We start from the raw sequence: 16,982 nt of genomic DNA, 5'->3' as shown, positions 1-16,982 counted from the left end.
AATTTGAGTCCGTCTTCCGCTTTATGTCTAAAGACTTCTCATGAGATATGGATAGGAAAAGCTCCAAGTTTGGATCATCTCAGAGTGTTTGGATGTTCAGCTTATGCTCATGTTAAGGAAGGGAAGCTGAATACGAGGGCACTGAAATGTATGTTTATTGGCTATCCTTAGGATGTTAAAGGAAATAAACTTTAGTGCTTGGAAGAGGGTAGAAATAAATGTATTATCAGCAGAGATGTAACCTTTAATGAAACAGAGATGTCATTTCCTGTCAAAGAGCAGTAGAAACAGCAGACAGTTGATCAAGTTGAGGAAGAGGTTAGAATTGATTCTAAAGCACGACCATCAGTTAGTTCAGACGAATCCAGTGATCAGTCATTCAGTTCTGATGGTAGATAGCCTCAACTGCAGAGGACTTTGATTGGTGAAGAAAGTTCAAGTAGCAGTGACCTACAGAACTATCAGCTTACACGTGACAGGCCTCAGCGGTGAGACAGGCTTTTACGAGGTATGGTTATGCTGATTTAGTTGCTTATGCTTTTACTTGTGCAGTTGACAGTATTAAAGCATGGCCTCTTACTTTTGAGGAGGCAATTGTATCTAATTCGAAGGAACAATGGAAGGATGCTATGGAAGCAGAGTTGTTCTTATTGCAGAAGTATCAGACATGTTCATTAGTTCCAAAGCCTCCTAATTAGAAACTCATTCAGTCAAAGTGGATTTATAAAATCAAGCCAGGTACAAGAGGTGATAACAAGCCTAGGTATAAGGCTAGACTGGCTAGGGCTATACTCAAAAGAAGGGAGTTGACTTTCATGAGATTTTCTCTCCGGTGATGAGGCATTCGTCCATTCGATTAATTTTATCTATTGCTGTTCACTTTGATATGTTTGTTAAACATATGGATGTCACCACATCTTTCCTTCATGGAGAATTGGAGGAAGTGATCTACATGGCTCAACCTAAGGGCTATGAGGTGAAAGGAAAGGAAGACATGGTTTGTCGTCTTCACAAGTCCATCTATGAACTGAAGCAATTGTCGAAACAATGGTATATCGGGTTTACACCTTTATTTTGAAGCAAGGGTTTCACAGGAGCTCATATGATGCCTGCGTGTACTGGAAACTATCTCAGAAAGGTACATATATTTATCTACTTCTATATGTAGATGATATGATCCTGGTGTCTAAGGATTATTCTGAAATCTATGATCTTAAGAAACGGTTGAGTAGTGAATTTGATATGAAAGATTTAGGTGAATTGAAAAGGATCCTAGGCATGGATGTGAAAAGAGATAGGGAGAAAGGATTGTTAACTGTTTCACAGGAGAGTTATATGCATAAATTGCATGAGAAGTATAATATGTCTAGTTGTAAGGCAGTTTCAACACCCTTAGCATCTCATTTTAGGCTTTCTTCGTCTCAGTATCCTATTACTGAACAAGAAAGGTTAGAGATGTCTAATATTCCCCATTGCAATGTTGTTGGAAGTATTATGTATTTGATGATTTGTACTTGGCCTGACTTGGGATACGCTATGAGTATGATAAGTAGGTTTATGTCAAATCCTAGGAATGAGCATTGGAATGCAGATAAATGGGTGCTTCGATATTTGAAAGGTAATGCCAGTGTATCATTGTGTTTTAGCAGGGATTGTGATAAATCAGTACTATTGAAAGGTTTCACAGATGCAGATTACGCTGCAGACCTTGGCAAAAGAAGGTCTTTATCAGGTCACATTTTTCGTGTGTTTGGTAATGTGGTCAGTTAGAAAGTTGCTCTACAGTCAGTTGTTGCTTTGTCTACTATTGAGTCAATATTTCAGTGGGTGAAGCTATAAAAGAGGCAGTATGGTTGAAAAGGATAGTTGGTGAGTTGTTGTCGTAGGAGTTCATTTCTATCGTCTGTTGTGATAGCCAGGTGTTATTCATCTTGTGAAGAATCCATTTCATCATGAACGGTCTAAGCATATCGATATCAAATTTCATTTTATCAGAGAAGTTGTGACCCAGAAAGATGTTGAACTGGTCAAGGTTCACACGGTTGAGAATTTGTCAGATATGTTAACCAAGGTTCTTCCAGCCCATAAGTTTAAATACCTATTAGATGGGCTAATATTAAATCTGGATGATAGGGAGATTAGAGAATCAGCTTGACACTTAAATATTCTTGTTGTTGGGGAGATTTGTAGAAAATAACAAGGTATTTAAGTGGGTTTTATTAGGCTTTTTAGTGAAATTAAAGCCAAATGACATTCTGGTAATTATGGGCAAATGACATTTTTGTAATTAAATCCATCTTCTCCATTAGGGCTGAAATTTTTCGTGAGCCTCTTTGAGAAGAAGAAGAGACAGCCGAAATTGGGATGTAGAGAGGCACAACAGCCGTTCACGCACAAGCAGACCACCGAGGGAGTCAATGTTAACTTTTTTCGTCTGGCTTTGACGTCAGCAGCAGGGAGTCGGCGTTCACCTCGTCCGGCTTTGACGTTAGCAGTAGAGAGTCGATGTGGGTACTTGTCCTTCGAAGTGGGTGTCTGGTAGGAGTCCGGTCTGATCTGGGTGGCCGCCTTGGTTCTGGTGGGTTCTGATTTTGGCATGGGTTCACCGGTTGTCAGCGACAGAGAGGGACACATGGGTCTGCGTGTGGTTCGCCGGTCAGAGGCGGGTTGATTTGGACTGTTCTTTAGCGGGTTGTTTTCGATTTCAGAGACGACATTGTGTGCAGATCTCTCGGTATCAGTGGATATTAAAATTGTAGATTGGTGATTATTGTTGATTATCTGTAATTGTAAATTCCTTATTGCTCGTAATAAAATTGATCAAGCTGGTTCTCAAAGTGGATGTAGACCAAATTGGTTGAATCACTATATATCTTGTTCGTTCTTTACTGTTTTTCGTTTTATTCTGCTAATTGTTTGCATTTTGTTTAGCCATCTAAGTGAGGTTCAAAACTCTCACAAACCACTCCTAAATTATGGTTGTAGTTGTAATTACATTATCAAACTATCCATTCTAAAAATTGAGCCCTCGAACTTATATTAGTGTTGAAAGTGAACTTTGAAACTTACGCAATGATAGAAATTGTAACCATTGTATAAGTTTAAAGGTTCAATTTCTATTGCCTGACGTCCAATTTCTAAAATTATTGTAAGTTTGACGGTCCAATTTTAACACTTATATAAGTTTGAGGGCTCGATTTTTACTATTAAAAATATGAGAGTGTAATTGCAACTATCACCATACTTAATGGTTTTTTCAATTTACCCAAAAATAAAAAATTTGGCAGATAAGTACATGGTTAAATGAGGAAAGAGAATGATGATTCGAGGGTTTGACTAATGGATGGTATTTAAGGATGAACAGTTAGTCTAACTAGTCAAGCTAGTTTATGTTAATCCCATTTCTGCAAGTAACTCCTAATTTACATTATGATCAATTTTTAAACTTCAAGTTGGATTGAAGTTTGGGATAACTTGCGATCCAAAGTGTAATTTGCTGTAATTCTGAGAGTACTTTATTTTACAATATTTTTTTATTATTATTTTAGTTAAACATTTCGAAATTTAACACAAATTATGATTATATGTAAGGATGGATTTAGGATTTCATGTTGTGTGGCACAAATGCATGTAAAGTTAGAAGTTTAGTCCATAAATTTTTAAGATTTATGTTTATAAATAGTTTTTAAACTTTAAAAAATATTATAAAGGTCCACAAATTCTCTACTTCGTACTTGATGGATTTCTAAAATATCAATTATACATCCAATAAATTTCTTACATATTTGAAAATGTTAATAATTAACTGTTAAAGTATAGATTAAATTGAACTTTGTGTTTAATAGGCACAAAAACACATCTTTGTAAAATTAATTTTATCTATTATCCACAAAATTTAAAACTTAAGGTTGAATGTGTATGTGAGAAAACTAAAATTGAATTAAGTTTTTTAGACTTGTTTCAACTGTACTAAAAATTAAAAAATTATATATTTTTTAAAAAACATAAAAAATTAAAACAAAGTGTAATTATATTTGGTGATTAATTTAGGGGGATTTTTAAAAATAAAAAAAATTAGGAAAACTATTTAAACAAAATAACAAAATTTTAATTTTCTTGGGTAGATACTGATAAAGGCCGATAGAAGTCTATCAGTGATAGAAACTGATAGATACTGATAGAAGTCTGTCATTATCTATCGGTATTTTTTCTTTTTTATTATTTCTATAAATAGTTTGACATTTTTTCTACGTGTGAAAGTTTTTCTTAATTTTTATTTTTAATATATATATAGAAATCAGAAATACAAAATTGAAATTTGTTAAAAATTAAAATGAAAAACTGCACTTCACCAGATTCGAACTCTGGAGAAAACGGTAGCCTCCAGGAGGTAGAAGAAGAAGAGGAAAAAAAAAAAAGAAAAAGTGAAGAAAATACATGTTTTGGATTCAAAACCTAGAACCCGAGGCCAGCCTTGAGAACATCGGTTCCTTTCACGCCACTGAAGCAAAAGACAAATATTGATTATTAAATTAAACCGATAGATAACTACAAGTTTTAAATATTTAATAAAAATAAATATGTGCACGTGCAAAACGTCACGATGTGAGGGTGTCTCTGATCCCTTCATAGATCTGCCCTTATTTATATATTATTTTAAAAGAATTTCACCTTGAGATTAAGGAAATGGTTTGCAAATTTCATGATATATATTTAAAAACAATTTAGAAGATTTATCTTGTAATTTTCGTACATAATTATCAAGATTTTTTTATGTAAAATCTTGTTTTTAGGGGGATTTATAATATTGAAATCTTTTAGATAAAATGTGTTTGATTTAAAAGTTTGAATTTATAAAATATGGTTCAAAAGAAATATAATGGTTAAGACTCACTTCGACACTCTTTGGACTGTATGTAAGGGTGTTTTGCCATTTGGGATGCTCTGCACACAGATGACCATGTTTGTGTTGCTACTTTTAAATTACTAGGTGAATAGTATGATCATGTTTGCTCTTGCTATACAACTTGAGATTACTATATTTGTAGTATGATTGTGTTGCTCTGCTATTTACATTGAGTTCCTTCGTATATTATGAGCACATTAGGGTACAGGTTCAGAGATGATTTTAACAAGTTTATGTTTATGGTTACATGGGAATATTTATGATTTTTTTTATTTGTGATGACTCTCAAGTTTTTGAACCACTCACATTTTATATTAGTTTACGAACTTGAACTTTTATTTATAGTAATGATAATTTTCTCAAATTATTTTCCGACGAACTCTCACCACTAATTGGACTTTTTATCACAATCTTTTATAATTATATTTTCACTAGGATGCTTTTGAGTTTAAGCAAGAGTTAGTTGGTCAGAAACTATTGCCTGTCTCATTAGTATATTGTGATATGTAGCCAAGAATTGAGTTTTAATAGGTGTATAGTTGTAATGTATAAGTAATGCGTGTATTTAATAGTTATGTTTCAAGATCAAGGAGCATTTGATCGTAAGTTCCACTGTTCGTTCGAGGTCTATTATCATCACAGTCCATCTTGAATTCAGGTAGGGTTATCTAGCTTAGGGTGACAATATATATATATATATATATATATATATTTCAAATCTTGAACCTTGGCTATATATATTAGAGGCAGAAAGGATTATCAAAAGTAAGCAAGTAAAGTATGGATTTTGATCTCTTGCTTTGCATTTTGCTCTCTCTTGTCTATCTTCTACTTGGCTACTCCTTTTTACTTAAACCTCATGGCTTAAACCTCCCACCAACCCCACTCTTTTGCCTTCCATTTATAGGCCATCTCCATCTCCTCAAACATCCTGTCCACAAAATATTTCAAAATCTCTCCCAAAAGTATGGCCATGTCTTCTCTCTCAAATTCGGCTCCCATCTTGTTGTACTTGTATCTTCTCCTTCCGCCGTCCAAGAATGTTTTACAAAGAATGATATCATTCTTGCAAATCGACCATCTTTGAACCCTGGAAAGTACTTAGCATACAACAATACATCCATGGCGCTCTCCCCTTATGGAGAACATTGGCGAAACCTCCGTCGAATTAGCACCCTCGAAATTTTCTCGGCAACACGTTTTAATTTGTTCTTGAAAAGTCGAGAAGATGAAGTCAAACGTTTGCTATATAAATTATGTGGTAATGATACGTTGGAAGATGAATTTAGAGTAGTAGAATTGGAGCCAATGTTGTTGGATCTTACGTTCAATATTGTAATGAGAATGGTGGGTGGGAAGAAGTTTTGTGAAGAGAATAATAAAAATGTGTCGGAGGATGAGGGATATTCGAAAAGATTTAGAGAGTTGGTGACACAGATTATGGCACATGGTGGATCAACCAATCCAGGGGACTTCATACCCTTATGGAATTGGATTGATCCAACTGGTTACAATAAAAGATTAATGAAGCTTGGAAGAAGATCGGATGAAGTTCTTCAAGGATTAATTGATGAAATTCGGAATCAAGAAGATGAAGGAATTAATATGATTCAACATTTACTTCGCTTGCAAAACACCGATCCTGAATATTATAGTGACCAAGTTATCAAAGGTCTCGTACAAGTATGTTTTTCTTTCTAATTGAACATCTAATCTAACTTCGATTTTCTCATTTTTATTTTGTCAATTTCTATTATATAATAATGATTATTCATTGTAATGATTTGATCTCTAAAATTTGGTTGGTAAGGATTTACGCCTCCTTTAATAACTATTTGGTTTTTATTTTTTTTATTTATGAAAATTAGGCTTCATAATTTTTAATTTTAATTTTTAGTCCATTTCTAAAAACAAAAATTACTGCATAGGATTTGATTTTGAAAACACACTTACATGTAAACAACAAAACATGGAAAGTAATAAATGAAAGTGGTATTTATAGGTCGCTGAATCTTCATGAACAAAAAACCAAAAATCAAATGATTATCAAATGGAAGCTTATTTTCTAAATTTTAAAATTTGTTTAACGATTTAGTATCTCTATGTAACAATTAGTTCTTAAAAATGATTAGGGATCAAATTTTGTTTACAAATTATAAAGAGTAAGTCCTTAAGTAATAAAAAATTAACAATTAATTTTTATGATAGAGAGTAAAATTATTATACAAACTATTAGAAACAAGAGCTACTCCACGATGGTATGTGATATTGTCCATCCAAAACGTCTATTATCGTTGGAGATAGTTCTCTCTTATAAACACATGATCATATCCTTATCTAAATATTATGGGATGTGAAAGTTCGTTGAGGAAGAAAAAGTATTTTTAACCCAATAGCTTAATTATTTCTCGCAGGATATATTATTAGGAGGGATTGACACATCTGCAGTGACCTTAGAATGGGCACTATCTCATTTACTTAACAATCCAATCGTGTTAGAGAGGGCCAAAGCCGAGATAGATTGTTTTATAGGACAAGAGCGTATGGTGAATGAAGCTGATTTGTCGAGTTTAAGTTACCTACAAGGAATAATCTCCGAGACACTGCGGCTAAGTCCGCCTGGTCCTTTGCTTCCACACTATGCATCTAAAGACTGCACAATAGGAGGTTATGATGTTCCACGTAATACTATGGTATTGTTTAATATTTGGGCTATACATCGAGATCCCAATCTATGGGAAGATGCCACCAGTTTTAAGCCTGAAAGACATGCAAATGTGGCTGAAGTTGAGTACTCATACAAACTATTGCCATTTGGTTTGGGTAGGAGAGCATGTCCTGGCATGGCTATAGCGCAGCGCGTTATTGGCTTGACTTTGGCATCGTTGATTCAGTGTTTTGAGTGGAAAAGGACGAGCAAGTCGTTGGTTGATATGAGCGAAGGTAAAGGGCTCACAATGCCCAAAGCTAAGCCATTAATAGTCAAGTATAGACCGTGCTTGATCATGAAAGCAATTCTTAGCGAAACAACGGATCAAATTATTTGAAAGTTTTGAATTTTCAATAGCAGCTATAAAGAATGTAACTTTTAATTTCCCTAGTTAAATTACTATGTATTAACAAATGAATCCATCAATATAAGTAAAATAAAAGAATAAATAGTTTTTTATTATTATTATTTTTTTTTTTTTGTAGTTTGTGAAATAGTTTTCTTTTATCCCTAAATTATTTTAGAACATAAAAAAATAAATAAATAAGCCTTTGGATCTCTAAGATTGTACAAGTGTCAACCTGGCATGATTAGTATTAGAATATTTATGAAATTGTTGAATGAGACTACCTAATTAACTCATGACTTTTTTTTTTTTTTTTTACTTTATTAGTCTTTATTAGCTAAAAGACAAATTGAATATCACACGTGATTAAAAATCTTTAGACTGAATTTTTATAGTGAATTGTAAATAATGAAATGTAACTGCGGACAGTTGCATGAATAGCAAAACAAAATATTATAAGAATTATCAATTTAGCAATAATTTTTTATGTATCAGTTGTAGTATAATCTGTATAAAAGAATTATCAATTTAGCAATAATTTTTTATGTATCAGTTGTAGTATAATCTGTATACTTTTATATATATTTGGTGTATTAGTTAACTGATATACTTTATATTTTGTACACCAGTCAACTAATATACTTTATATTATTTGGTAGATGAGTTAATTATAGAATTGATATAGACCAAATTTATCATTGATCATTATGTCAAATTTATCATTAAATGAGTATTCACACAATTGTTCTTACTCATGGATTTAATTTGAATCATTATTCATTTATTTTAGAATATTAACTTTCTAGTACATCATCTTATCTACTTACAATATTTCAATTCATTCTATTGGTAATTATTGATGTCAAATTTTAGAGACACTAATTGGCTGGCCTCAAGGTGGCAACAACGGTAAATTTTTATTTTCGATGAGAGAGTGAAGGGATCGAATCCCATAGCAGAAGGAAGTGATCGCTTTCCTTTCAATTTTGTTTTGGAAATCATAATACAGGAAAGAAGAAAATACAGTAAACAGATTTACAACATTCACAGGCATCTTCAAGAACTCCAGCAACTTCTTATTCCTCAATGAATCGATCTTCCACGAACAATGTTGTATCGCCACCATAGGGTCTTCCCTACTATTGTCTGATAAGAGACCGATTGATGGGAACCTCCTTTTGAGAGGGAATAGGAAGTTGAATTTTGGGAGATATTTTTATAGAGAACTCATTTATGTGTAAAATCCATTGAGAGAGAGAAAAAGGAAATTGAGAGGAATTTTTCTCTATAATAACCAACGACCCAAGAAAAAACTTTCCCCTCCATTAAACCACCCACTCCATATTTTCTTCATTTAAATTAAATTAAACTAATTTAATTATTTATTAGTTAAAAAAGTAATAACTAATTTAAATAAATTAATTAAATAATTAATTTATTTAAAAAATTAAATATTTAATATTTAATTTAAATATTTGAATCTTATTAAAATATATATTTCCCTTATAACCTATAGTTTTTAATATGTACCTCATTCATATTAATTTTAAACCTGTCGTTTTAATATGAATATAATTCATATTATTGTAATATGAATCTAATTCATATTAATTATTATTTAAATCTTATTCAAATACAATAAATCTCCTTTTATAGGAAAGTTTAATTTTAAATCTTATCCAAAATTAACTTTACATTATAATGTATTTGTATGTGTTATATTAATTCTATCACATGCAATTAATGAGTATACCCTTAACAAACTTGAACATTTCAAATTCTTTCAAAACTAGTAGTCCTTGTATACCCGTTATGAGCTAGCAAGGGAACCTCATGGACCTATAGATTAGAAGCTTCAATGATTCAGGATAAACTAATTAAACTTTTTAATTACGTTAATCAACATTCATTAAATGTGGGTCACTCAACGAAAAATCTACAGCTGCACTCTCTGTACTATAGAAAGTTTTCCATCCATGAATTTAACCTTTTACAAGTAAGTTGATCTTTCACGAGTTGTTTGTAATTACAGTTGAATCAAATTACCATTTTACCCCTGTAATTACCTTTTACTCCTTAAGTACCATTGATCCCTCTAATGAACAATTTGTTTATGGTCCTTGTTGAACGAGAAATTTTCATGTGAACGGTTCTACAACAAACCAAGTCCATCTCAGTCCTAAATTTTTGTGCGGATACATTTTGTTCAAGCCTCGGAGCTAGCACCCAAAGGAACTGCTCATCTACTTACCCTAAAGGCGGGAAGGATGGAATCCCATCTGTATAGTTATGTTGCCAACTCTCCACTTGGACAAGTCCTCAAAATGTTAGGCTATTGAGCCAACGACTTGGGCCACACTCACCCATACAAATCAAAGGACAACAAGAGTTCATAACTCACTTAGAATTGAGATCGAGTTACATGTGACCATCATATGCAATATTAATCTCTTCAGTCAATGATGTTACAAAGAGAGATTAAGTATTTTGCAACCCGGTCTGGTTGATACTTGTCATGAAATGCATGTTTTTAGGCCTTTATTTGCATACGTTTACTTAGAAAATTAAACTTTTGCATGTGTTCTCCCCTAAATTTAGTCTTAATTAGTTAAAATGAGATTATGAGGGTTTGATTGAGCTTAAAAGGTGTTATCTATTGATTTGGGGTGATTTTGTAGACTTTGGCAGGTGATTTTGACTAGATTGAAGATTTTTGTTCAATGTGGCCACATCGTCTAAGTCACTACGATTACATCATGAGCCATAATTTTCCATAATATAACTCAGTCAATATGGTTGCATTTTTCACATTCCAAGCAATTGTCTAGCCCCAATTTCACTTGGTAAACCCTTAAAGCATGAATTTCGACATTTTTTAATCGATTTTGGGCTTACAAAAGGAGGAGAAGCTCTTTATTTTGGACGACAACTCTCCATCTCTGAATTCAGCACGATTTCTCTACAATTTCTATCATTTGCTAGACCCCTTGGACGTTTTCTCAACTTCTCAAGTTAATAGCCTCAATAATGGAAGTTCCTTTGAGGCATAACTACTCTAGATCATCTCATCCCGTGAATGTGCACAATGAGGAACGATTCATCCTTAAAACGGAGAATCAAACTCGAAAAAGACTAGGAATTTGAGGATTTGTCCCAAGATCTCTTGAGTTGTAATTACCAACATTCATCTTTCATTTAATTCTTGTAGTCATTTTATTTTTACCATCGAATTCTATATTGTAACTATGATTTATGATTCAATAAAGTTCATTATTTTATCATTTGTCATGAGCTATGTCTTCTTAAGGGTTCAACAATGTAGATGCCCTAGAGTTGTTATGACTTAAGTAATATTGCACTTCATACCACTTTGTTTTACACATTCTCTTTGTTGAATTTAAAGATTGAATCGATAAGTTAAACTAGCCACTAAATTTAATGATCTAGTAAAATTCTATTGTTAAGAAGGTTAGGGTGAAAATGGATGTCACAAAGAGATATGAGACTTCAAGCTTAGAAATAGGATTGTCATGTCACCTTAGAAATAAGGGGCACCATAGGATAAAGAAACTGAACTTGAACTAGTCTAATATCCAGATATCCATGAAAGCATTAGGGATTAGCAACTTAGACCTCATAAAGAAACTTGACATAAGATCGAATGGGAGTGGATTTCTTTTCATATGTAACTCATTGTCTTGGTATGATGCAACTGCATCACTTAAGGCATAACACCTGAAAGGGTTGCCTCTGTTCGATCATCATTGTTGTTGTTTTTAAGCTCCTTTCCCTCACCTACCTCAATATAAACTTTTCATTGGTTACCTTGGTTTCATTGTTCCATAGCCATAATCAACTTAAAAGTCAATCTAGTACTGTAGGATTCGACACTTATAGTACTTCAAGTTTATTACTTCATCGATAGTGTATGCTTACACTGATACCTCATTTATCCATAACTTTTTGCCACTCATACATTTGATTCATCAAGTTTTTGGCATCGCTGCCGGGAACTAGCAAATTTTTTAATTTATTGTTGACTGTGATTGATCAACGTGACTGCATTAACTTTGTTTCAGGAAAATTGTTGTTTGTTTTACAAGGAGGAGTTGGTAGATGAGAAGAAGACCTTGCCTTTTTCAACCAAATCCTGAAATAGAAAGGACCTTTTGCCGATGGAGACAAGAGCAGAAATGGAAGCATCAAAAGCAAAAGAAGTTGAATGCACAAGAGAATCTTGTAGAGGCCACATTCGTGCAACAAATTAAAATGAACCATCCTCTTGTAGACGATCCTCCGATCCCTCCCACGAACAGATTTCATCAGAATGGCGAACAACATCCATAACCTCAACCTCAGTCACAGCCAGCTACGAACCTCCAAAATCCTATCTTCATGGCATAAGATAGAGATAGAGCCACCAGAGACTATGCAACTTCTACGTTTCAAACCTTGGACATTGACATTCTATATCCACTAATTGATGTGCCCATATTTGAAATGAAACCTCTTATGTTTCAAATGTTGAACTCATTTGGTCAATTCATTGGGCCACCTGATGAAGATCCCCTTAAACATCCTGTTTTTTTATCAGAATCTATCGCTCTTTCAAAGTTAATGGTGTTTCTGAAGATGCACCTAAGACTTGAATATTTCCCTAATCTTTGCAAAGAGACGATGAAGTATGGCTTGATCATTATCTCCCAACTCCATCACCACTTGATGACCTTGTGGATAAATTTCTAGGAAAATATTTTTTGCCTGACAAAAATATCAATTCAGAGAGGCGACATCATAACCTTCAAGATATCTCTATCTGAGACTATCGATGAAGCATGAATAAGATTCTAAAAGTTGGTGAGAAGATACACACATAATACCACCCTCAAAAAATGGGAGGATTTATAATAGGTTGAACAAGCCTCGAAAACAAATGGTGAATGCATTAGCGGGAGGATTTTTGCTCAAAGATTCTGTGAACAAATCCTACGAAATTATGGATGCAATTGCAAATCATAACAATAATTGTGGAGATGCAAAATACACTTAATGTCACACCCCCTCCCAAATCATCCTCTTTAACCTAGAAAGGTCTGCGAAGACAGTAAATACCACCCTTTGTGAACCTGTTTTACTTTATAAATCATTTAAATTCTTACTTAAGCACCATCATAATCTAATGACTTCAGCACAACACATGTAACACAATGTGAGCATTATCTTATACACATCTATCTTATCCAACCATTATGCACAACTTAAACATTTTATCTTAAACCTAACAACATAATAGATACACCTATATTCTATCCCCCTTTCCACTCTATATGCTTAGCTTACATGCTTAACCCTAATACTAAATACATATAGACACCTAAATACTTGATTATATGAGAAGATTGATGTAGTGACAGACTACAACTTCAAGTGACACTCAAAACTCTTTTGTTACCTGGGGGAAAAACAAAAAGAAAAGAATGAGCTGGAAAGCCCAGTGAGTGGCAGTTTAATATTAACATAAAGTTTTTATGTGAAACTCATTTTTGAAATCATAGAATACAATTACAAATCCTTAGCAAGATATTAAAACATGGAGCAAAGTTCCAGTACATGTTTAACATTAAGGAAGCATTAAAAACATAAAAAACTAATGAAATGGCATGATCGTGATTTCTTCAAATATTTCAAAAAACTGCAAAGCACCAAAAACCACAACAAACCCATATGAACATACAAAATTCCAGAAAACCATACCAAACCCTGTACCTATTCCCACTAGTATAAATATACAAAATATTAAGATATCTTGTCTAATGTGCACACGTCGACATACACAAGTACGCTAATAATCCCAGTTAAAGCATGCTGACAATCCTAGTCAGACGTGTCACACCCCCTCCCAGTTTTAACCTCTAAAACCGAAAGGGGACATGATGGTAGCAGTTACCGACCTACGCGCCAGCACTTACTGCCTAACTTAAGTAAAACCTGCTAAAGACCTTAATATGCAAATACGACATAGCAGTAAAATAACTATGATTCTAACAAGGAAACAACTTAAATATAAATCTGAAAAGAAAACAAACATATGTCCAACAAACAACACAAGAACGAAACATGGGTCCCAAAAATACAATCCACAAGTCCCAGACTTCTCTCAAATATGTGCACATAAAAAAAAGCTTAACCTAAACTTCTTCCTTCCTAACCGAGCTTTGAGTGGCAAGCAGCAGTGGGTTCAACAGCGAGGAATCTGACTACTACTTGGGAAAAAAGAAAACATTTGAAAACGGTAAGCTTGTTGCCTAGTGAGTGACTCATAGAAATACAGTTCGTCTCAAGCCTTTCATACACATTAATTAAACATATAAACATGCTGAAAATAATTTCAAGCAACTTACGTAGTATCATACGTTAATCGAGTCATAACCAAACATACCATCAAACCTTAGTTGAGAACGAGCGTTCGTAGCTCAAGCTTCTAACGTCCATTCATGGCCATGAGACCCATACTTCGGTCCCATTATAATGATTGTGGTCAAAAGACCCATACTTCGACCTCCCATATAGAACTACCTACATGCACGTGGAGTATACTAAGTACCATCAATACCTTAGGTACTTCCACGGATACCTTCTATACCTTCGATATCAGGTTTATTAGAATGGTAACATTCATAGAAGATTTGAGTACCATAAGCTTTAGGCATAGCACTTACCTAGCTTTTGCCATAAGAGCATTATCACAATTCAACATGCATGCTTCGCGAATTATAAACATGTAGTTTGCAATACCCTTTCATTCAATCTTAACATGCATGCTTCGTGAATTATAAACATGTAGTTTGCAATACCCTTTCATTCAATCTTAACATGCATTAGGATTAATAAAACTCATTTAAATAACTTAAAACGTCATGCTTAAGAAATGCCTTGAATCCTTTAAAAACATAAGTATAAACTTTACTTGCTCAGAAAGCCCATGAACACTAGCGTAAAATTCATTTGGAACGCATGTTCCTTTTATATTCATATTTTTTAAAACATTTAGTCACTCATGGATCTTTAGGCCTGATTTTTCCTAGGCTTGGTAGGCCTCTCCAATGAACGTAGCTCCTACCATAAAAATAAGAACTTTAGTTACTAATTTGGTCTCCCTTTTGAGACTACTCTTTTAACCAAGCTCAAAATTAGCAAGAAGTTGCCTGTTCATCCAAAATTTTCAGATTCAACTTCTAACATCAATAACTTGAAAACTATGACTCATTTAAAAATTTTCCTTTTCCAAACATGCTCAGAATTTTTGTTAACAACGTTACCTCAAATTTCAGCATAAAACTCCTTGTGGTTTAACCTGGGCCTTTAAATTTCTCCCGAAGACCCTAAGCCGTAACTCCCTGCTTGAACAAAGATTCTAGGTTTAATTTCCAAAATATGTAACTCGAACTCCATACATTATCTTGCAAAAGTTCCTTCTACAAACTTGCTTGAAATGGTGTTATCCGTAATACCTTAAAATTTCAGCTTGAAAATTCAAGTGGTTTGGCCTAGATCTTCAATTCTTCGTCCAGTGCCTGGAATGCCCAACAACGAACCTTCATCTCTCCCTTCCTTCTTTGTCCTCTTTCCGGCGAGAACTCCCTTTCAAAGGCTTGATTTTAGGAACTAGACTCGTAGAGCTTTCCAACCGTACCAAGATCGTCTGGTTTACTCGAGGAAATCGTCCAAAACGAGCTATTGAATTTCTCTTTCTTTTTATACTACCGCCCAAACTTTTTTCATGAAATCTCCTTAAGCCACCTCACCAACTAGTGGAGATCAAGGGCCTAGATTAAGCCATCTGTCTAGAAACTAAAAGAAACGTTTAAAACTGAGCGTTTCGAGAGAACTCGATCCTTGTTAGAAAAATTTGATGGAGAAGGGTCACTACTTGATGGAAAATTCAATGGTTCTTTGCTGAATACTCGATAGGAAGGAATTGATACTTGATGGGATACTAGGTGTTGGATGGCTTGCTCGATGCATGTTCCTTACTCGATCGCTCGTACTCGATGAGCGACTCTTCCTCGATTGCTCATACTTGATGCTGGACCCTTCCTCGATCCTTCATACTCGACACCCGGCGATATTTACTTGATGCTTGCCTTATGCTTACTCGATGCTTAGCTGCCCCTCTTCACAGCTAACACTTAGCCAGAAATTCTTTTTGCAAGGCTAGATTAATAAGTATCCGAGAGTAAAGTTCCCATATTTAGACATTTTTCCTTCTTCATACTTAACCTTTACCTAAAAACCCACAATTTCAATCTAACATAAATATTTAACCCCATTACTTTGCTTAACTCAAACAATAAACATAATTAAAAAGGGGAAGTTGTTGGAATTGGTGTCCTAATTCTCCCAGAGTCTCGTTATTTTGTAAAGATATACATTGTTTAATGAATAAAATAAGTGTTATTTAATTCTGGCATTTACTCATATCCCTTGGTTATCTTATGTGAACTTAAGCATGTATATGTGATATACAAGTGGATCATGCTTTAAGTGATAACCTAAATCGGTCTGTAGTATAAGGATTAAGTGGTGGAATACCTGATCTGTGACACATGGATATCGGCCGCTGTTTTTGTAGAGGTTTGCAAAGTGTTTAAATCTACTATAGATGGTTGATTCCTAAACTCAGTGTCGTGGTGGAGACGTGGAGCGTGAGGTGTCCTAATACAAAGAAGTTGTATAAGCCGTGGACCACGAGATGACTAGAAACTCTGTATATACAACCTGTTGATACTAGGAAGACTTGCATCTCTACCTAAACGACCATTAGGTGGCACGACCTCAATCCTGAGTGTTTTATGAACTCTTGGCCTTTGAGGGCGGATTTCTTTGATTAGTATGGGTGAGAAGTGTCCAGATTGCCAACTTAACATGACCTCATTTTTGGAGACTGTCTGATCTGGGAGCTGGGATCATTCGCACAATTAGGAATTCAATCTTCATTTTCCCAGAGCAAGGATAAGAGA

The 16,982-nt window shown here is 34.1% G+C and overlaps 1 protein-coding gene across 1 annotated transcript; it reads left to right on the top strand.

The window, feature by feature from the left end:
• Positions 1-5,670: 5,670 nt before the first annotated feature.
• Positions 5,671-8,001, top strand: LOC120088875 (cytochrome P450 81Q32-like). Its single transcript, XM_039046313.1, has 2 exons — positions 5,671-6,589; positions 7,321-8,001. The coding sequence occupies exons 1-2, from the start codon at positions 5,687-5,689 to the stop codon at positions 7,951-7,953; spliced, it is 1,536 nt and encodes a 511-aa protein (XP_038902241.1). The 5' UTR covers positions 5,671-5,686; the 3' UTR covers positions 7,954-8,001.
• The last annotated feature ends 8,981 nt before the right edge of the window (positions 8,002-16,982 follow it).

This window comes from Benincasa hispida, chromosome 10 (assembly GCF_009727055.1).
Source record: "Benincasa hispida cultivar B227 chromosome 10, ASM972705v1, whole genome shotgun sequence".
NCBI classification, from domain to species: domain Eukaryota; kingdom Viridiplantae; phylum Streptophyta; class Magnoliopsida; order Cucurbitales; family Cucurbitaceae; genus Benincasa; species Benincasa hispida.
This window is presented reverse-complemented; position numbering and strand designations above follow the sequence as displayed.